We start from the raw sequence: 21,672 nt of genomic DNA on the forward strand, positions 1-21,672 counted from the left end.
ATAATTATGTTTCTATAATATATCCATCTTGATGTGTGCTGTAATTGTAATTATAATTTTATGTCAGCTAAAGTAAGTGAATAATTTGATAACCAGAAGTTCACAGTCAAGATTTACAAACAGAAGGAGAAATGCCATATGCTTCCATCTGGTTCCCTCTTCTCTGTGTCCTGGGAAAGAAGCCACAGTTGCTTTGCAGGCTCAGACCTTCCTTTGAGCCTTTCTCTGGATTCCCCAAAAGAACACGTTTGCCCAGACCAAAGGAAGGATTAAACACAGAAACAACAGATGCCCCAAATCAAATTGAAGCAGGAAATGAATGAATGTATGACCCTGGTTCCTGGGAAACACACACTAAATAAACAGAAAGTGTGATGAGACCTCAGGCTCCAAATATACTGCAGTTACCACTTCCCAAGTGGCATGTAATAGCATGGTGCCTACCTAGTGTTTCTGGGGCATCTGCTGGGCACTGAGATATGCCCAAACTCATATTACCTTACTGTTCACAGAATCCTCAGAAAAATCTGTGAGACAGTTCTGTTATATCCATTTTACAGAAAGAAAAAAAAACTAAGTCCAATTGGCATTGAGAGACAGGTGTGTAACTTCATTGCTTGGGGACATACAGCTCAATGAGAAGGAGAACTGGAATATGAAATGTAAAGGCCATGCTCTTAGTCCTGGCTGACTGCATTCATGTTTGTTTTGCTTTATATATAGTGGGAGACAGGTGAGTCTCCAGAACACTGCCAAGGAAGCTAAAGAATGATGTCATGAGTTTAGAGAAGTTCTAGAATGGGACACCCAGGAAAACATCAAGCAGTGTGGGAAGCTGAGTTCAGGGTGGAATCTGGTTAATGAAAACACAACCTATCCTGGTCGCCTGGCCTCAGGAGGCCCACGTTCTCTAGGTCTTGGGTTTCTTCTGCCAGGTGGATTCTAGCATCCTCGTGGATCATGAAGGAAATTGGAGCTAAGATCTCACTAAATGGAGTAACTCTGCTCCTTAGAAGTATTAATCCTGGCTTTGGCCAAGTCTGTAACAGTGGTCCAGAGCTGAATTGGAAAGAGCCAGGGGGATCTGGAGGCTAGGGGGCACTTGGTAGGACTATTCTTCATCATTTTCTTCACAGTCATTGTTAAGGGTTCTTAGACAAGCACAGTCTACCCTATGAACCATTTGGCCCCAAAACAATCCCAAACTCTGATCCACTGCCAAGGCCTCATTCAGTCCTGATTTGGGCTTACCTACCTTGATCACCTTTTTGTCCCCTTGAGCCTTGTTTCCCTGGATCTCCGATGACAATTCCTGGCACTCCCCTTTCCCCTTTGGGACCAGGCAGGCCAGCCGGCCCAGGGACACCAATGATACTGGCTCCTAGGAGGAAATGCAGAGGGAGGGGACAGAGCTCAGAGGGAGACAGCCCTTGGGCTTAGTTGTCTTCCCTGTGGTCTAGAAGAGCTCATTCCCACAGAAAGGTGAAACATCCACTTTCCTTCTCCAACTGAAGACAAGTGAGATCTAACTCCCAGGATATGGGGTATACTACAGTCAAGAACACATGGCCAACTCCTCCCAGTTCTGTAAGAGCCTTATGCCCTTAACCTTGACCTTCAGGGCCTTTCTTACCCGGAGTACCATGGGTGCCCTTGGTGCCTGGAAGTCCATTCAGTCCATGTAAACCAGGAGGTCCAGGGAATCCTAAGGAGAGAAATCAGAAACGGCTCTATCTTTATTGAGACATTACTCAATGCTCTCTAGAAGAATAGCCAATTTCTAACATACACCCTGCAACCTTGGGTTCTCATGATTCTTATAAAGGCTACTACTGTAGCTTTTAGAGTAAAATGGCAGTTACTTAGCTGATAAGGTTTGGATCTGAAATGTCTTCCCAAAGCCCAAGTATTGAAGGTTTATTCCCTAGAGCCTTTAGGAAGTTATTCAATTACAATGATCCTGACTTTAGAAATGTATTCATTCAATTTTGACTTAAAATATTAGTGAGTTCTTGAGTGGTAGAAGAACTTACAAAGTGGGGTGCAATTGGAGGAAGTAGTTAATTGGGGCCATGTCATGAAATGGGGTATTGTTCTTTGCTGGTACTGCCTCTTACTGCTTCTTGATCGCCAGGAGGTGAGCAGCTCAGCTCTACAATACACTCCCTATCTATCATGACAGCCTTCCTGACCACAGGTGACCACAATGAAGCCAAGGGATGACTGTGGACTAAAACCTCTAACATCACAAGACCAAATAAATATGTCTTCCTGCTTTTCTTGTTTTTTGTTGTTGTTGTTGATGTTGTTTGTTTGTTTCAGATAGAGTCTCATGTATCCCAGGATACCTATAATTCTCTTACGTAGGTGAGTGTGACCTCGGACTTCTCATCTTCCTGCATCTACATCCAGAGTGCAGAGATTACAGATGTGTCATCATTCCTGCTTTATGCAGTGCTAGGAAGGCCTTGTATATGCTGGACAAGCACTCTATCAATTGAACTACACCCTTGCTCCCCCGCCACATGCACACAGTAGGTATTTTTAATAGAATGTAGGAGGAGCAATGCCAGGCCCTTGAGTTGCCTTCTCCCAGAAACTGGTTCTAGAAACTTGCTGCTCTACCATTAAAGCAGGGGAAGACAACATATGCCAGGTCAATAACTTTCTGCTATGGCTTCATATCATAGTCACATTTCTCATTTCCATGATCAGATACTTTATAAACAGCTTTAAAAAGGAAAGTCTTATTTTTGGCTTGCAGTTTGAGGGAACCATCTATCGTATCAAGGAAAATGTGGCAGCAGGAACTTGAGGAGGCAGGGGGTTATGTTGCATCCATAATCATGAAGTAGATGGCATTGAATGACGGTTCTCAGATCACTTTCTCCTCCTATTTTATTCAGTCTATGACCACCACCAGTGGGATGGCCACAGTTAAGGTGGCCCAACCTAACTCAACCCAATCTAGGTAATTCCTCACAGGCATATCCAAAGGCTAACCTAATCTGTATTTTCCCTTAAAATGTATCCCCAAAGCTTGTCTCCTATGTGATTCTAGATCTGATCAAGTTGACAATATTAACCATCACACTTGGCTATGGTTTTAATGTGGTCCCCAAAGCTCCCATTTTGATGACATTATGAGGGGGTGGGTTCTTTAACAGAGAGGCTTAGTGAAAGTTACTTTGGTCACTGGGGTTTTCCACAGAGAAGGAATAAGTTAATTCTCGTGGACCCTGAGCTCTCAAAACCATGAATTGCTACAGAAGAGTATGATTCACCCTACCCCTCATGTTGGCTTTCTGTTGACTTGTGATCTCTCTCTCTCTCTCTCTCTCTCTCTCTCTCTCTCTCTCTCTCTCTCTCTCTCATAAACTGCCATGATGCCATCCCCCATGAGGTGACATAGATGGCATCCCCATGAGGTGACATTGTTAGGGGTTGTTCCTCCATAAAGCCAGCGCCATAGCTGTTTGGAATTAGAGCCTCAAAAATTATAAGTTAAATTTATTTTCTTTCTAAGTAACCAACCACAGGGACTTCATTTTAGTAATGGGTAACTAAAGTCTTTTTTGTTAATTCTTTTCTTCGTGGATCTGACCTTCTTCTTCTTCTTCTTTTCTTCTTCTTCTTCTTCTTCTTCTTCTTCTTCTTCTTCTTCTTCTTCTTCTTCTTCTTCTTCTTCTTCTTCTTCTTCTTCTTTCTTCTTCTCCTTCTCCTTCTCCTTCTCTTTCTTCTTCTTCTTCTTCTTTGGTTTTCGAGAGAATTTCTCTGTGTAGCCTTGGCTGTCCTGGAACTCACTCTGTAGACCAGGCTGACCTCAAACTCAGAAACCTGTCTTTGCCTCCCAAGTGCTGGGATTAAAGGCATGTGCCACCACTGCCCGGTGTATGACATTCTTCTATTCTGATGTATAACTGTTCGCCTTTCTTCCTCTCTGGTTTTTCAATTAATTTTTGATATTTATTTAATTTTATGTGTATGAGTTTTTTTTTTCTGCAAGTATATCTGTGTACTATACAAGTGCCTGGTGCCTTAGAAGAAGGCACTGGATCACCTAGAACTGGAGTTATAGATGGTTGTGAGTCACCATGTGGGTGCTAGGAATTAAACTCAGATCCTCGGCAAAGAAAAAGTGCTCTTAACCCCTGAGCCATCTCTATAGCTCATTCTACACCTGTCTTTCTAATTAATCCTCATATAACACCCCATTTTACCTGGCTTAGGCCTAGCTGCTATACTCTAAGATGGAGGAGTTGCCCCCTGTTATTGGGGAAAAGACACTTCTCCTACTCCTTGCTAGCAAACACACATACCTTTAGGTCCTATTAAGCCTGAGGGTCCAGGGAGGCCAATTGATCCCAGATGGCCAGAGGAACCTGGGAGGCCTGGGTCTCCATTCATACCTGAAATCCCTTGAAGTCCTAAATGTGAAACCAAAGTGGACATTCAGAATATGGTCTGGCTTGAAGCAAATCCTAACTTCTTCAAAATAAAGTTTTCAAGTAGCATGGTACCTGGGGAGCCAGGGAAGCCAGGATCTCCAGTAATACCAACTTTTCCACCGTCACCCTTGTTTCCTGGGTAACCTCTATCACCAACTAGTCCATCTTTTCCTTTAACACCTAGAAGATCAAACAATTGCTGAATGATTAATCTCAATTTCTGGAATTTCACTCCTCCATGGGAAAACATAAGTTGGAATGTGAAAGCATTTTGAGATGTCGAGGGAACTTGATTCAGTGAAGAAACTCGGGAAAAGATTCTGGCAGGTGTTTTCATATTTGGAAGGTGTTGCCCATCTGAAAAGTGAGTAGATATTTTTTGGCTTCCTTCTAGAATAAAAAATGATGGACTGAAATGTTTTTGCAGCAAACATTAAAGGAAAATAGGTAAATGAAGTTTGAAGTATTTTTGGTACACCATGCAAATCAGTTTGCTTCGGAAAACTATAGGTATCCACTGGATGGAAGCTAAAGAACTTGGGAATGATCTCCAAAAGTCACTCTAGTCCTCATTTCTGGAGTATTTGTGAGATATGGACAAAAATGTCCTAGCCCTACCTTTAAAACCTAATTCACCAGGCTGTCCCTTGGGTCCTGGGCTTCCAGAAATGCCAAGTGTTTGGCCTTGATCTCCTGCAGGTATGAAAAATATTTTTTCAAATGGTCAGAAGAAACAATTATTCATTTTCACTCAAATTGTCTTTTCAATATATTTCCCCCCTCAATTCAGATTCAAAACAGTCAGAGGAGCTTCTTGACAGAAGCATCCACTGGTAAAAGGACCTGGGATGCTAACAAGCTACTAGAATGAGATGTTTTATACATAGTACCCATGTATTGGAAACATGGTCCAGCACATGTGAGAAGATGGTAAGTGGGCCCTGAAATACTACCAGAAAGGAATGGTGATTCATTTAAACAAGGGGATTGGTCCTGCCTATGGGGCTGTGCTCATCAGGGGAAGAGGTGTTCTGAGTTGAAGTTCTATGATGCTGTTTTGGTGTATCGAAATACAAAGTGAATGGAATGTTGATTTGTTTGTTTGTTTGTTTGTTTGTTTATAGTCCATGAAAGCCTGGGGAAGAGATTTTGGCACGTGACACTCTTGTTTGCAATGTCGTTGGAGAACAAGGAGTGCAGAGTGTGTTTAGCCAAATGGGAAATATAAACAAAATTCATTTTCTCCCTTAACACAGCTCCCCCTACTCCTGAGTTGTGGTTTGGTAGATCATCACCTTGGTCTAGGCAAACACATCCGAAGACAAAATGTTCCTTACCTTTTAAACCTGGGACACCAGTTGCTCCCAGGAGGCCAGAAGTCCCAATGAGCCCCTGTGAACCCTTCAAAGGAATATGGAAACCATTATTTCTGCCTAGAGCTCAGAGATGCTCTTGCTCCTCCTCCTCCTCCTCCTCTCCCTCAACCCCTAGCCATTGATGCTGGTTATACACTATGTTAGGCAGGACAGGAGGTATATCCTAGACATGGGCAGGTGCTGAGCCACATACACGCTTAGGGTTTTCAGGGGGAATATTCCGTCTTGGTGAATCAATGCATGGCTGCATTAATTATTAAGTCACAGGAAACATAGAACATGGCCGCTGGGCAAGGCGCTCAATCTGCTCTGCAGGTACTCTGGCCAAAGCTAGAGTCATCTCACTCAATCATTGCTTCAGCCAGGAGTGAAGGCCCATACATGCTGATTATCTCAGCAGTCAGGAGACAGACGCAGAAACTTCACACTACCTATTGAGATTCTATTTCAAAACTGGGAAAACAAAACAATTTAAAACAGCAGTCTTGCTTTACTAAGCTGTGCCAGACCTCTGCTGCAGGCACCACAAAGAACATGAGGTCGCCCTGTTACCAGGTAGCAGGCTGTAAACATGCAGATGCTAGTCTGCATTTGGATGGATAGATCCTTATTTACAGTAGAAGTCGTCTGCACTCATTGGCAGTTTTCTGACACACTCTGAATCTGGGGAGTGTTCGTGTCAGCTGCTTTCAGCTGTTTTCAGGGTACCTCGTATGGGTTGAGGTATTTGGAGATGTACCCAGTAAAAATGTGCTTCAAGTAATGCTTTGAACAGGAGGCTGAGTAATGGGCTGGGTCACCGTGTTCTTTGGACCACTACCCAGGGTGCCCCCCCCCCTATTTTTCTGCTTGTTTTCTGGCCTGGCTTCATGTAGCACTCTGCTGTAGACACAGATAATCCTAATGTGAGTCTCTGCGTATGCTGGGACTCCCACCTCCCTAAACCTATTCCCACTTTACTTCTGTCCCTCCTTTGTGAGTTGTCAGGACCTTAAATCTAGAATGATTTCTTCAGCTAATGTTTCAGCCATGTAGGTCTAGTCTCTCTATCAGACTGACTGATGCTTTGAAAGACAAGAATTTGCCTGTAGGGAATATAGGTATTCTGGGCCCAGTGATCAGACTCCTTTTTATATAGAACATGCAATGTGTCTGACCACATGTTCTTTGCATGTTTCATCTCACTTAACCTTCACTACTGTCCAAAAAATGTTTGGATATTAGTCTACTTTTTAAAAAAAAGAAACGAATAAAAAAATAAGGCTCAGTGATGTTAATTAAGCAAGGTACACAAGATCACAGAGCAAATGGGTAATGGAGGTGTCTGACATTCAAATTCAAGTCCATCTGTGTCAAACCTACTCTAGTTTACTCTGCCTTTTAAGATTTATGCTTTAAATTTTTCATTTGCATGTGGGTGTGAAGTGGAAACTTCTGGTTTCTTTGAAAAGTCAGTTAAGTCAAATGATGTCTTGCCGGGGCACACAGCTGAAAGGATGTTTTGCTAAAGCAGACATGTGAAAGAAGGTTTTGCTGAAGCAGACACAGGTGAAAGGATGTTTTTGCTATAGCAAGCATGTGAAAGGATGGATGATGTTTAGAAGGAATATAATAAATCTGACTCCACAGACAGTGGGAGCTCGAGCCTTCCTTCGATTTGCTCCACCTCACTATTCTTTGCTAAGGATATGCACATATTGGTTCACTTTAGATTCCATTGCTGAGCTCCACTTGTGGTGACTTCATAGAGAGAAACTCCCCAAAGGACTTCTCATGGGGATCCCGTGGCTTCTTGTCACTTCCATGGTGGACTCAGGCTTGTTGGTGAGCCTTGCGGTTTCTTCTGGATTGAAATGCCCTTGCTGATTCTTGTGTGGTATCCGCTGAGTGGATTGGTCTGCAGCTGCTGACTTGTGAGTGGTGATAGCTGAATGAACTGGACTGCCACTGCTCATTTATGTTGCTGTTTTTCTAGAGGACTGGATCGCTGATACACTGACAATGAAGATCAGACTCGCCCCCAAAGAACTACTTCTAAAGAGGTCTAGTTACCCATGTCCTGATAACTTTTCTTTTCCGCTACCTCTGGTGGGTAGCAGGCTCAAAGAGAGGTTGAATCCTTATTAAAGTAGGTTGAGAAAACTTTAGGTCTACATGTATGTGAGAAAGAGTAAGAATGAGACAGAAACGTAAAAGGAGAGGGGGAGGCAGAAGAAGGAGGGAGGGAAAGAGGGAGGGGGAGAGGGGGGCATATCACATGTACATGTGCCCATGGTCAAAGAATGCTTTGGATCGCCTGGAGCTGTAGGTTGTTGTGAGTGCTAAGAACCAAACTCAAGTCTTCTGGGAGAGCAGCAAGCACTTTTAACCACTGAGCCATCTCTATAGCCCCTATCCTGCCTTTTAAAAGCCTAGATAGGGCTGGTGAGATGGCTCAGCGGGTAAGAGCACCCAACTGCTCTTCCAAAGGTCCTGAATTCAAATCCCAGCAACCACATGGTGGCTCACAACCACCCGTAACCAGATCTGACACCCTCTTCTAGAGTGTCTGAAGACAGCTACAGTGTACTTACATAAATAAATAAATAAATCTTTTTTTTAAAAAAGCCTAGATAGTCTAGATTTGATTCTTTGCTACTTGTCCCCTGTGGTAGTTCAAGTACCTTCCTATTAAACTATCAAGAAATCTCTGAATGCTAGGCTCAGTGATAGAGTGAAGTGGAAACTTCTGGGGTTTTTTTGTTTGTTTGTTTTTTGTTTTGGAAAGTCAGTTATGTCAAATGATATTTGCTGGGGCACACAGGTGAAAGGGTGCGTGATATTTAGAAGGAATATAAATAGAACCCAGCAGACAGTGGACAATACTGGATAATATCGGTATGCCTTACCACTGTTTATTGGTCATCATTGTCATGACTCCACAGAGAGAAAAGCACCAAAAAACTTCTGGTGGTGTTCTGGCAGCTTCTTGCCACTTCTGTAGACTCGGGGCTGATTGGCAGAGTGAAGTGGAAGTTTCTGAATATGTCAGCTGATACAGACTCACACGGTGTTTTGTGGAGGCAAGACCCATTGGAGGTTTGGAGGGAGTATAAATAGGACTCAAGGAACAGTGAGGGTGGACTTGCATAACTAACTTTGCAGTGCTTTGTTCGTCTTTTGTCTTCTTCGTTGCTGATCTTCCCCTTCCTTAAAAGAGACACTGAAGAGAACTCCTGTAGTTGGTGCTGATTCTGGTCACTCCTGCTGAGTCCTGCTGATTTGGTGGTAGCCTGGCTGTTTCTTCTACATTGTGCCAGTACTGCTGATTCATGTTTACTATCCTGACACTACTGAAGTGGACTGCTAGCATTCTGACAATTGGAGATTGAAATTGCCCCAAGGAACTACTTCTCAACAGCATACAGCAGAGCCTTGCAGCTTTTTCTGGATCGACCTGCTGTTTCTGGATCGTGAATGGTGTTTGAGAGTGGATGGAGCTGCCACTGCTGATTTGTGTGAACTGAACTGCTGATATCCTGACAATGCAGATTGGATTTGCTCCAAAGAACTATTTCAAAACAAGTCCACTTCCCCCATATCCTAATAACTTTTCGTTCCCACAACCTCTGGAGGGTAAAGCATTTAAGAACCCTTATTAAAAGTAAGTTTTGAAAAATCTAAGCCTACAGTAGAGTACTTGCCTAGAATGTTTCAGGCTATATATTTAATCCTGAGTAAAAATCAAAACCCTACACTTATTTCTTATTGGCTGTGGTGGTGCGTACCTCTAATCCTGGAGCTTGCAAAGGCGAGGCAGGGATATTATGAGGTCAAGGTTTCCCTTGATAACATAGTAAGGCCTTGCTTTAACAACCTTCTCCACAGTCTGTAAAGTTTTACAATATATCCAGCGTAATGTAGGCTGTGGGGTGCTGGCCATGGGGTGCAAATTAAGACTTAAACGGCTATTTTGAAGTCCCAGAAATCTCACGGAAGAAGTAATATTCTCTGAAGAAACAACTAGGAGCAGTTTGATATGAGCAGTGAAAAGTGCCAACCTAGTAGAAGCCCAGCAACTCATGATGAGATGGTGCCTTTAAGAGTAGGCAGAGGTGTGTTGGAGACTGCAAAGTAGGCAGGAGGCTTTGCCACATTGGACCAATAAGGGGAACAAAGACATAAAGGAGGGAATACTGAGGGAAAAGGTAGGAGGATGTGTCATATACATCTTTGAAGAGCAAGCGCTTTGAGGTTATCTCGAGGACAGGGGTTGGGATGGGAATGTGGAACATGTGCCCATGCTGTAAAGGTTCAGTCATGGTAAAGAGACAAGAATCTGGATGAACTTACACTTTTTCCTGGCATTCCTGGGAAACCTGCAATCCCCAGAGACCCCTTCAGGCCAGGTAATCCCCTTCTTCCCGTAGATCCAGGGGAACCTGGCCTTCCGTTGAGACCTTTGATGGTATTGGTTTGTCCAGTAGCTCCAGGTGGACCTGGTAACCCTGGGATGCCAGGCTCTCCTTTGTCACCTGGGAAAGAAACAAAACCTATTAGAAAAAGGCTAGGCAAGAAAAGACCTATTTGTCTAAGTGCAGGTACTCAAAATCATAGTCCAAATGTGCTCTCTGCTAAGGCAGAGGCTGGCTTGGGGGTAGTGGTGGTGCAAGGTGGCTCTATTGGTGTCATCCCAACTCTAGTGTTGGGCAATCAGTATCTATGCCTCGCTATCTATGAGGCTATTTCAGGGGTCCCAGCCTATGGGCCAAAACCTTCAGTTCTCAATAGTATGAGTCAGTGTCAACGAGCAAGGGACAATTAGGAAGAAGAAGAGAGACACCATCCTTGGAAGAGAGACAGCCTCCTTGAACCTCATTGTTGTTCCCACACTGCCGTTCCTGCCTTGCTTTTCTTGGGAAGGAAACCAACGATGACTCTAAATAAATAAATCCTTTCATGAGAATTGCTTCCAAATATCCCCTGCCTCAGCACCTCTGGGCCCATGAAATCCATCCGATCCAGCAGAACCTCGAGAGCCTTTTTCTCCTTTGAACCAAAGGTTTAGCATTGGAGGTCTTGGACTAGATATGCCAACTGGCCCTGGATCCCCTCTGTCTCCTGAAGGAAGGCAGATCAGGCAGTTGTCAGGAGCGTGACAGTTTACACACAAAGTCACAGTTTATGCATAAAGTTACACACAAATATGACCTTTCATATTGTTCCTTCCCACACACACCTCACCCAGCTTCGAGACTTTTCTGTCCTCTTCCACACCCCAGCCTCTAACTTTGCATTTCTGAGTCTGCTCTTTCTTTCTCCAGACCCAAAGTCACCAATAACTTTAGGCCCTACGCTAAATTCTCTTTCAAGGAAAGAGTGTATTGTGAAAGGCTCCATTTTGATTTGAGTAAGTGTTCCCAAAGATCTGGGTGGTAGACTTGATTCTCAGGCACTGACTTCACTGGGAGGTGAGGGGCCTTTTATGTATGGAGCCCAGTGGGAGAAAGTCAAGTTATTTAATGTATCTTCTTGAAGGGGACTGCAATACTCTCACTTCTATCTCCTTCTCAGTTTTGTTTTCCTGCTGCCATGAAGGAAGCTCTGTCCCAAGATGCACTGGGCCACCACCGGTTCAAAATCAACAAGGTCAACTGATCACCAATGGACTCCTCTGAAACCAAGAACTAAGATAAATCTTTACCTTCTTAAAAACTATTTAGGCTATGTTTTTCTTTGTGGTTGTCAAAGGATGACTAACATAGTCCATATCACGTACTGTTGACTCTAAAGTGAGTAGCCTTTTGGTTTCAAAGGACTTAATTTGGAAGTCCAAAGTTTTGCCTAATATGTGGCATTCATCAGATGAATGACAAAGTTGACAAGCAAAATGCATGTTGAAAAACAAAGTGGTTGTTTTGAAATCTCTCTCTCTCTCTCTCTCTCTCTCTCTCTCTCTCTCTCTCTCTCTCTCTCTGTGTGTGTGTGTGTGTGTGTGTGTGTGTGTGTGCGTTTGTGTGTCTCTCTCTGCCTCTGTCTTGGTCTACCCATGCCCCCTCACCTTTTTCTCCGGAAGTACCAGCCTGTCCAGGTTGTCCCACCTTTCCAAAGGACCCAGAAAATCCCTTTAATCCATCAGCTCCAGGAAGCCCAGGAAGACCAGGTAACCCAGGAAATCCTACTGGTCCAGAGGACCCCTTTTCACCTGTTGAAAGTAAGACTTTCTTTCATTATCATTTCTGTTGCACGTACAAGGAAAGAAAAGGAAGCACAGAAAGGTTGAATTACTTGCACAATGGTACAGAGCTAAGAAGGTGAAGAGGAAGGATTTGAACATAGGTTTCTCTAACTCCAAAGTCTGAGTCTTTACCAAGCATGTTAGTTATTACCCATTCTAGGATTCCTCCGAACCGGCACGTAGCACTGAACACCAGAAAGAAATGAAGATGTGGGCACTTCTGCTTGAATTCACTAAGTTCAGAGTGCATGTAGGGGCACAGAAAAGAAACACCTAGTTCTGGGTGGGGAGAGTGGAGTGTAATCTTGTCTCTTTGTACTAACCAGCTGTGTGTGCTGCTCTAAGACCAGCCATTTTTCACCTATTTAAAACAGAGATGCCGTACACCTAACCACTGCTGTGTCAGTCACAGGAAGCGAGAGTTGTCAGGCTCCTTGGTATGTATCGGACTGACTGATCTATATGCAGCTGGCCTTTTCTGTTGATCAGCCCATTGTTCCACACAGCAAACAGGTTAGGTTGAGTGACTCATGTTCCTGCCCTTTTCTGTTGATCAGCCCCACTGTTCCACACAGCAAACAGGTTGAGTGATTCATGTTAGGTGACAGGCTTCCTTTAGTACCAGCCTTGCTCCCAAAATAACCCTGCCTACCTTCTGTCCCTGGGCAGAGAAAAGGGGAGGAGGCAGGTTGGGCAGCTGTGGCATGCTCCCTGGTAGTCCCCGACTACTTTACTGGTCTTCCTAACTCTTTCACTTACCCTTTTGGCCTTCGATGCCTGGCGACCCAGTGACGCCTGACAAACCTGGGCTCCCCAGGAAGCCAGGTGACCCTTGAGAACCAGGAAGGCCTTTTATCCCAGGTAGACCTCTTTTTCCAGTTGACCCAGGGTGACCTATGTCTCCTCTTTGACCTTTCTTTCCAGGACTCCCTGAATGGTTATAGAGGAGAGAACACAGATCAGCTTAGCGAGGCTCTGGTCAGATTTGGGCCACTGTTTATTTCCAGAAGTTCTCATTGGCTGGCTAGTAAGGGTTTGTCCGTGGCCCTTTAACACTAACCAAAAAGAGATGCCAAGAAGCCCAGTGCTGAGTTGGTACCTACCACCCAGAGCAACCCCCTAAATGCTCATCACTTCCAGCATGGCACAGTGGTGGGCAGGAAAAGCAACCACCTTGTAATTATAACTTCTTCCTTTATGAATGTGGTTCACACAGGAGCCTCTAAATGGCGCTCTGGAAAGCCAGGGTGGCAATCGGGATCCAGTTTCCCCAGGACTTCCACCCTGAATCAAGTTACAATGGTTGTTTCCTGAGCCAATTCATGAAGTAGAGGTTAAATGTGAACTGTTGTTCTGGCTTCCCAGGGAGTCTTGCATATAGGGTTGCCCTTTTAATCCCTCAAACAAGCAGTTAAATCAGCCAGTTCCTTGGCATTAGGTTTGAAAGACCCCCTAGTGCCAAGTATTGTAGAAAACCCCAAGGCCCATTTGGTCTCCTGGGTATTCTGAGTCTTCTGTCACTGGGGCTTGAAGTTGGTCAATGGGATTAACCTCCCGAGCTGCTGCCAAAGTTGAATGTCCAGGTACAAAGCAAGGAAATTAAAAATCCAAAGGATTAAATCAATGATGACAGAAGTATTTGGGCTCCCAAGGACTTCAATGAATGGCTGACTTAGCTTTCCATGAAATGAAAAGCATCAAGTAGCTGTGAGCCCCAGGACTCGAATGGGAAGCTATGAGGATAACTCTGCAACAGGAGAGGGGAATGCAATGGAAACAAACCTTATAGCAGGGGTTCAGGGATCTCTGGCCTTGTAAGCAAGGCCATGTTATAGTAGATAATCACATAATTCCCCATTGGGGAGTCTTAGTCAGTGAGCTTGTGGGTGTTGTTGTTGTTGTTGTTGTTGATTAACCTTCACTTCAGCAACTTATATGAAGGCCCCAGAAACAGGATAAAGGAAATAAAAGTGATATTAACGGCTTTGCAAATAACCCAACTTCAGTCACTTGGTCAGTGATGCAGTCTAGGTGGCAGAGTAAGGATGACGATACAAACAAACAAACAAACAAACAAAAAGGTAAACTGCAAATGTTAGGCTGGAACCAGTGGGTGTCAATCCTCATTGCTGAGGGAAAGCCACTATTTGCCCATGGACCCTCAGGGGCATGTTCTCCTGACAGGCAGGCTACTGATGGGGGAGGGGAGAGATCACAGTCAGCTCCAGTTCCTCTGTAGCTCAAAGCAGGCTTAACATAGGCACAGCAAGGGTTTAACACCATTCAACCCAGGGTGGTTTCTTTAATAGAAAAAGGCCAGTGGCAGGCCAAAAGCATCAAAAGGGTGTAGGAGACCCCGGAAGAGGGAAATGACAGAGATTTGTTGTCATGGATCAGAAGTTAAACAGTAGTAATGTGTTCTGGTCTGCCCCAGCCAGGATGATCTGGGATTTGAAACTAGAGAGGTTAGGAAAGTCAACTATCCTAGATGCTGAGCATGTCGTGCTGCCACTATTAGTCCCCGGGATGCCTTAGTCTAAGTAAGGCCCTGTCAAATTGGGATTCTTCCTTCAGTGGATTTACCTGAAATGCCTGGAAGGCCTGGTGCTCCTGGGAGTCCAGATGTGCCTTTGATGCCAAATGGGTGAGTAGACCCTGAGGGTCCTGGCTGTCCTGGTCGTCCTGATGTTCCAGGGTTGCCCCGTTCACCCTTGGGGCCTAGCATACCAGGTTTCCCATTCAAACCTAATAAAAAGGAGGGGGCAGATGTTTATAGTCTGGTTAACAGGGAGGCGCTGGGTCATCAAACCATCTTCCAATAGAAGGGCTTGGCCCAGGATTCACCTCAGATGACACTGTCTTCTCTCAGCAGCAGCATTGTAAGAAATGTGACTATTGGTTATAGCTATTCTTGGAATTTCTACAAAAGGAAAAATGGACTGCAACCACATAAGGAAATTTTCCCCCCAAAGAGGCACAGAATAGAATGTCATTTTTGCTCCCTAATTATCCATACCAGATCCAGGCATGCATTTTACACACATATCCATGCAAAGACAGCAGTTACTAGAAAGCTGTCTGTACATTTCTAAGTAAGGGGTCAAGAAGAGTGAGTCACCCTTGGGTCCTGGAAGACCAGAGTCTCCAGGAAATCCTTTGTCCCCTGGCAATCCCTGTAGGCCTTGCTCCCCCGAAGCACCATTTTCAGCACCAAAGATGTCACCAGCAGCTCCCTTGGAACCTGGTAACCCTGGACTGCCAGCTTTCCCAGGGTAGCCATCTTTTCCAGGAAGCCCAGGAAACCCAGGCAATCCCTTCTCCCCACGAGCTCCAGGAAACCCTAAGTGTAAAGAGGCAAAATTAAAATAAAATAAAATAAAATAAAAAGAACATGGATGCTTAGAACCAAGCTGTCTGGATAGACATCGGAGACTGATTTCTCTAATCAAAGCCCATATATTAATAATGATCAGCAATCTCCACTCCATGGAGGACTTGTACAGAGGTAGGGACTACACCACACGAGTGGAAGGAGGCTCTAGTTTGGTGAGGCTAGGAGTAGGCACAGCTCAGCAGCTTTTTTTCTGTTCCTGGGGCTCAATGGTTGCTAAGAATGCAATCACACCGAGTCTTCTGGCCAAAGCTCAGTCTCTCCTACAGTTTTAAACCTTTTGCTGTCATGGCCTTCCTCTTCTTGAGTGGGCAGAAAAGAGTAGAAAGAAATGAAGCAATGATACATCCAGATAAGACTCAAATGCTACTAGAACAATGGTGGTTCAGAACACATAGATTACTGGCTGTGAACAGGTGGAGAATTTGTATGTCTATCAGGTTCCCAGGTGATGTAGGTGCTGAGCCAGGGAATGCAGCTGGAGAACCAGTGGTACACTGCAGCCCTGTGGAGCTTATGTTGGAACAACTCTGGAAAGGAAAAGAAATGGGCAGCTTCTTTTTGGACTGATGTGAACTTCCTTCTTTGGCTTCTAAGAAGTTTATCTAGGATATTGTCACAGGACTGGTAAGCAGACAACTGCAGCCTCCTGGCTTTGTGACTAGTGGCTTTGTGAAGTATCAATTTCCTTATCTGATTCTTAAGGGATTGCTTCCATTGGTTTCTCAAGGCCCTTCTTGCCACATTCTGTTCTTTGCTCTATGGCATTTTTGCCTGGAAGTAAATTCAAACCATCTCAGCTAATCCAGGGAGCAGACCTAGCTTACAATCCTTGATGGAGAATGAAAACCGTCCAAACATAACCCAGGGGGAAGTTTGATGACCCCTTTCCTTACCTGGCAATCCTGGGAGATGCATTAACCCTGGATTTCCTGGCCCTCCTTTGCTTCCGTGAGTGCCAGGCTTGCCTGGAATTCCAGGGAGGCCCGGAGCTCCCTTAGAGCCTGAAACCCCAAATGTATGTAGTGAGTAGAAAGGAATGCTAGCATGGATAGGTTAGATTTATGATGTCTGATCAAGTATTCTACTCTCTTCCTGGCTTCCTCGAGTCTCATTTTCTCATAACGCACTCTCCAGAAGCCATTACCTCAGTTGCTGAGGAATTCATCAGCGGGACTCTCATGTGCTACTGGCATTCTTGCTTTCTTGGATTAAAGTCTCTTAAAGTGGGTTCACTTTCTCTGGCCTCATTCCATACCTGGGAATCCAGGAGCTCCAGGAAATCCTGCTGGACCGTATGACCCAGTAATAATACAAGGCAAGGTGACTCCTGGAAATGATAACACATGGAACTGTGAACTTGGCAAGACAGCAGCTAGGAGGACACACAGAAAGCTTGACATGAGAAGCTCTTGGGAGACAATACCAGTGCAAATGCTTAACTTTGTTCTTAGTGTTCGTGGTGCTGGAATAGTACTTATTGAAGCGCTAGTGCCTGACAGGCAAGCAAGCAGTCACCCAAGCAGAGGGTGTTACCTAACAAGTGAGTATTCCTAGAGTTGGCCTACACAGGAACAGCAGTGAGCAGCAATTTTCTGTTCAGCAGTCCCTTAGATAAACTCTCTCCCTAGCATGAGTACTTGGGTTTTAGCACTAAGGGTTCATGATGCTGTATTATTAGAGTGGATAATTTGAAGCCATAACAATTAGAGTTCACATCTGATCTGTTTTTGTTTTTAAACTTGCATGCATGTGGACATTTTGCCTGCCTGTGTGTCTGTGTACCACATGTGTGGCTAGTGCCCAAGGAAGACATAAGAGGGTGTTGAATCTCCTGGAACTGGAGTTATAGATGATTGTGAGCCTCCATGTAGGTGCTGGGAATAGATGCCCGGTTCTCTGGAAGAGGAGCCAACGCTCAAAACCACTATGGCAACTCTAATCCTAACACTTTTCTTGCAAGGAGGTTTTCCCCAAACCATGGAGCTTTTTAAAACCAGTTCATTTTGAGTCTACTGAGACTTATTGGCCATCTTTGTTTTGATATGTGTATATCTAAACTAGGGAAACACATAAGACCCCTAGTCATGACAAATTGTGACTCCTTAGCTCCTTATTGGAAACTATAAACTCTGCTACTCGGGGAATAGAGATAGTCAATTTCAGTATTCAAAATGTTGAAATTAGCGTGCACAGTCTTTTCTGTAGGAATTTCTTCTTTGCTCATTCATACTGCAAATAAAGAGTCTATAGGATCACAGATGGGAAGTTTAATAAACTACCAGGGACAGACTGTGTACATATGGACGTCCTTAAGTGCTATGCTAACTGAAATTTGCCTGTTCTATGGGAACAATCCACCAAGGTCTGTCTTATACCACAGAGCCGACAGTTCCAATAAAACTCTGTAGCATTGGTTTGCATTAAAAGACAAACAAACAAACCAAACCCATGGCTCTAAAAGTTACCTGCACAGCCTCAGATTATTTTTGAAAACTGTGCATAAAGCCTCTGATTCAGACTGCTTACTCAAGTAGCTGGCACTCCTCCTTCCACTCCCGCTTTCCAATATGAAATCTTGCTTTGAAAAGAAAATCACTTGTTTTAGTTCTAAGTCAACATTGAGACGAACAGTATAATGTACTGGTCATACTGGGCCTCGGAGTTGAACAGAACTTACTTCTGTTATCACACACCTGTGTGGGGAAAACTTACGTTCTCTGAGCCTTGTGTGTCCAGTGGTATCTGTGAGGAGTGCGTGAGACCAAGACAGAGACACTCGATGTAGTGCCTGGCCTCCTGCTGCATGCTCAGTGAATGGCAGACCTTATCTTCCTTAAGGAGAGAGCTTCAGAGGAGCTCCTGTAAGTCACCGCCCCCCCCCCAGCTTCCTGCCTGCTAGACATTGTGCTCCTGTGGCCATATTCCCACAGGTCTAAAGATGGTCTAAAGCATGAATCCTCTTGCATGTGTTGTCACACCCACCTCCATTATGCCAGACACTGAGGTTGCAAAACTATTTCTGAGTTATTTGCCCATTGTAGAGATGTGTGGTATTGAAAGGCACCTTTTGTTGAGGTGCTTCACTGAGAGAGGGGGGAAGGAGGAGGGGGAGAGGAGAGGAGAGGAGAGGAGAGGAGAGGGAGAGACTCCATTCCTGTATTCTTCTGGAGCCCAAAGTTTTTGAATGAAAGTAAAAAGCTACACCCTCACAATTTGGACAGACTATATTGTATTATATTTCGCAAGGACAGGTTTAAAGTGGTGGGAAGTTTAAAGATTTTACATTGTACCAGATCTGGCTTTTATTATTTATTGCCATGTTTTTAGATTCCCATTTCTGAATTCAAACCAATCTCAATAAAGCAGAAGTCAGCTCTAGCCATATTATGCTTTAGAAGTGCAACAGATGACCACATTATTCAGATTTTTTCACCATTAATACCTAAATTCATCTTTAGGATATAAAGCAACTCTAGTTTTCAAGAGTCTATCTTTTCTATTTGTTCTGAGACCAAATAATAGAGACCAGAATATTATTTGACTCCTTGAACATACATCTTGCAAGGCAAGTTACACCCCATAAGTTCAGAGAATACAATTGGTTAGAGATCAGTCAAACCATCAACATGTGAGAAAAAGGAAGTCAGCTCCTCTCAGAGACTGCATACCCATTTCTATAGTTTCCAGGAGTATGTGTTAAAGAACCATTAAAGCAGTATCAGTTGCCAGTGGCAACCTCTGCACCTCAGCCTCACAACTACCCTGCCTCCAAAAAAAAAAAAAAGTGCAATGTAGTTTAAGACACTCTGGAGGGTCAGAGACAAAGGTGAATAAGTGAATAATATTTCCCCCTGCTATAGCAATAATCACCTAGACCCATCAAGGAAAGAAGAAAATAAAACCAAGACATGTTTGTTGAATCCTAAAGGAGGTCTTGTGTACAGCCCAGATATGCCTGCCAACCACATTCATCGTGAGGATTGAGTGGAGTGCTGGCACTCACACATGATCAAGTATACAGAAACCACTTGGAGGAATAACCTGAATGATAGATTACATTGAGAATCTGGAGCCATAGCCTCTATGGGGACCATAGGCTGTCAATGTACCCAGAGATTGTAATAATTCACATCACTGGATTGAAGAGCTTCTGATGACTACACGCTCTTCCCTACCAATGAAGATGTCTAATCCTGGGTTACCACTGGAAGGCACAGGCAACATTTAGGAACAACGTCTTACTTTTTTGTGGTAACAGAAATGGCTATAACATATAAACTAGAAGCCTCAAACTTTGTTTAGATGATTGGAAATAATACTACTTTTAGTGAGCTGTATTCAGCTTCTATGGAGAAAAAACAAGGTAACATTCTAAATGAAGTATTTTCCGTGTGAAGTGGTATACACATTTAGTCACAGTACTCAGGAGGTGGAGGTAGGCTGATCTCTGTGAGTTCAAGGTCAGCCTGGTCTATAATAATGAGTTCCAGGATACCCAGGACCATGTAGAGAGACCGTGTCTCAAAGAAACCAAACAACCAACAAATCAATCAATCAACCAACCAATCAATTAACCAACCAACCAACCAGCCAACCAACCAACCAACCAACCAACCAACCAACCAACCATATAACACCCCAACACAAAAACTAAATAAAGTATTTGTTTGAAAATCAGGTACTTCAAAAAGTGGATTTTCTATATAAGGTTCCTTCCAAGCTATGCTTACTAGCACTGTCTTCCTGAGAACTTTCTGTCTACAGGAACTAGAAATGTTTGGGATAGAAATGATCCCATAGGTTTCTTCTCATTGATACAACCTCATCTCAAACCAAGAAATAGAACATTGATAATTTCCAAAAGACTTGAGGATGTACAAGTTTATAGGTATCATGCATTGTAACTAAATTTAGAATCTGGTTGCCTTTAAAATGGGTTGATCTAGAATGATCGATCCATCAACAGCTGAAGAGCAATAGAATGTCCATGACTAATATCCCTGGGGAATACAGTAGAAGTATATCTATTGTTGAAACCAGAAGTTCTCAAAGGAAAACCAATATTGTTTGATAAGGTATGGCCTAGGGAAGTAGAATGCTTTCCAAACTTGTTCAAGGCCCGTGGTTTCAAGAATCTTGAATGCAGTATTAGCCTGTGCCATCATGATTATTACATCAAGATAGATTTAAAAATATGAACACATAAGACATAATATCTTATTTTTTATTTCTTAATCATTCAAGGTTGTTAGGAAGGGCTTTTATTCTGCAAGAAGGAATGCTCTACTTTGTTGGCAGGTTGTGAGGGTAAGATGTATCATTTTCTTTAGTATCTAGAGACTTTATAATGTTGTTGTTAAAGGGAAAACCACTAGTAGAAGTGGGCATAATTTCAATAATAACAACATGTAGAAGTCAAAGGAAGGCTAGATGGCAAAAGGTATTTAATTGTCTACAATGTGCATAAGTATAATTTAATTGGGGAAAGTCAGCAAGGAATAGAAGAGAAATACTTAGGAAATTTCTTTTGCCCATCCATCCATCCATCCATCTTTTCAAAAAGTGTATAGGTATTTGATAAACTAGGTATGGGATCATGAGAACTTACTAGCAAGAAGATAAAGGAAATAATGGGAGGCATTTTCAAGTGAGAATAGATAACCTTAAATTTTTAAACTTTGATGAGAATTAGAAGTGTGATACCACTAATAGTAAGAAGTATAATGTCACTAATGGAAACAAGAACTATGATGAAGGAGTGTTCTGAATGCACAAAATACAAGTGGGAAAATAACTTATCTAAAGGGAGGAAGTTAGGTATCATATAAAGATTAGGTTAGAATCTCTTACCAATATGAAATTCTGTCAGATAGGAAAGCATTTTTCTCTGTTGATCATACAACTTAGAGGACTATTTATCAAACTCTCCACAAACTACTTTGATTAGAAACATAGTCATCCACCCTCGCCTTGAATTTTTCTAAGGACTATGAGCTCATAAACTGTCTAGATAGCTCTGTGACATTTTCAGACAGCTCAAGTAGCAGGGTCCTCATTAAGCAGAGCTGAAATCCACATTGTTCTACCTTCTGAACTTACCATAATACACTTATGATCCATCTCCTATTTTAAAACTCTTGAGGATCGACTGTAGTGATTACAGCTGGCCAGATCTCTCTTCATGGCACATTTCATACATATGAGTCAGAGTCATTTTACAAAGGTTGATTTTCCAAG

The 21,672-nt window shown here is 43.3% G+C and overlaps 1 protein-coding gene across 1 annotated transcript in view; it reads right to left on the reverse strand.

The window, feature by feature from the left end:
- Col4a6 (collagen type IV alpha 6 chain) overlaps positions 1 to 21,672 on the reverse strand; it is a 311,346-nt gene that overhangs the window by 12,776 nt on the left and 276,898 nt on the right. The window contains exons 24-37 of the mRNA XM_021187464.1: positions 16,691 to 16,762; positions 16,329 to 16,436; positions 15,160 to 15,381; positions 14,625 to 14,786; positions 12,801 to 12,971; positions 11,865 to 12,008; positions 10,799 to 10,924; positions 10,157 to 10,338; positions 5,786 to 5,849; positions 5,067 to 5,141; positions 4,521 to 4,628; positions 4,320 to 4,427; positions 1,634 to 1,705; positions 1,256 to 1,381 (exon numbers count right to left, since the gene is read on the reverse strand). Coding sequence (XP_021043123.1) covers positions 1,256 to 1,381; positions 1,634 to 1,705; positions 4,320 to 4,427; positions 4,521 to 4,628; positions 5,067 to 5,141; positions 5,786 to 5,849; positions 10,157 to 10,338; positions 10,799 to 10,924; positions 11,865 to 12,008; positions 12,801 to 12,971; positions 14,625 to 14,786; positions 15,160 to 15,381; positions 16,329 to 16,436; positions 16,691 to 16,762 — 1,740 coding nt within the window. The remainder of the gene's footprint in view (positions 1 to 1,255; positions 1,382 to 1,633; positions 1,706 to 4,319; positions 4,428 to 4,520; positions 4,629 to 5,066; positions 5,142 to 5,785; positions 5,850 to 10,156; positions 10,339 to 10,798; positions 10,925 to 11,864; positions 12,009 to 12,800; positions 12,972 to 14,624; positions 14,787 to 15,159; positions 15,382 to 16,328; positions 16,437 to 16,690; positions 16,763 to 21,672) is intronic.

This window comes from Mus pahari, chromosome X (assembly GCF_900095145.1).
Source record: "Mus pahari chromosome X, PAHARI_EIJ_v1.1, whole genome shotgun sequence".
Classification (NCBI taxonomy): Eukaryota; Metazoa; Chordata; class Mammalia; order Rodentia; family Muridae; genus Mus; species Mus pahari.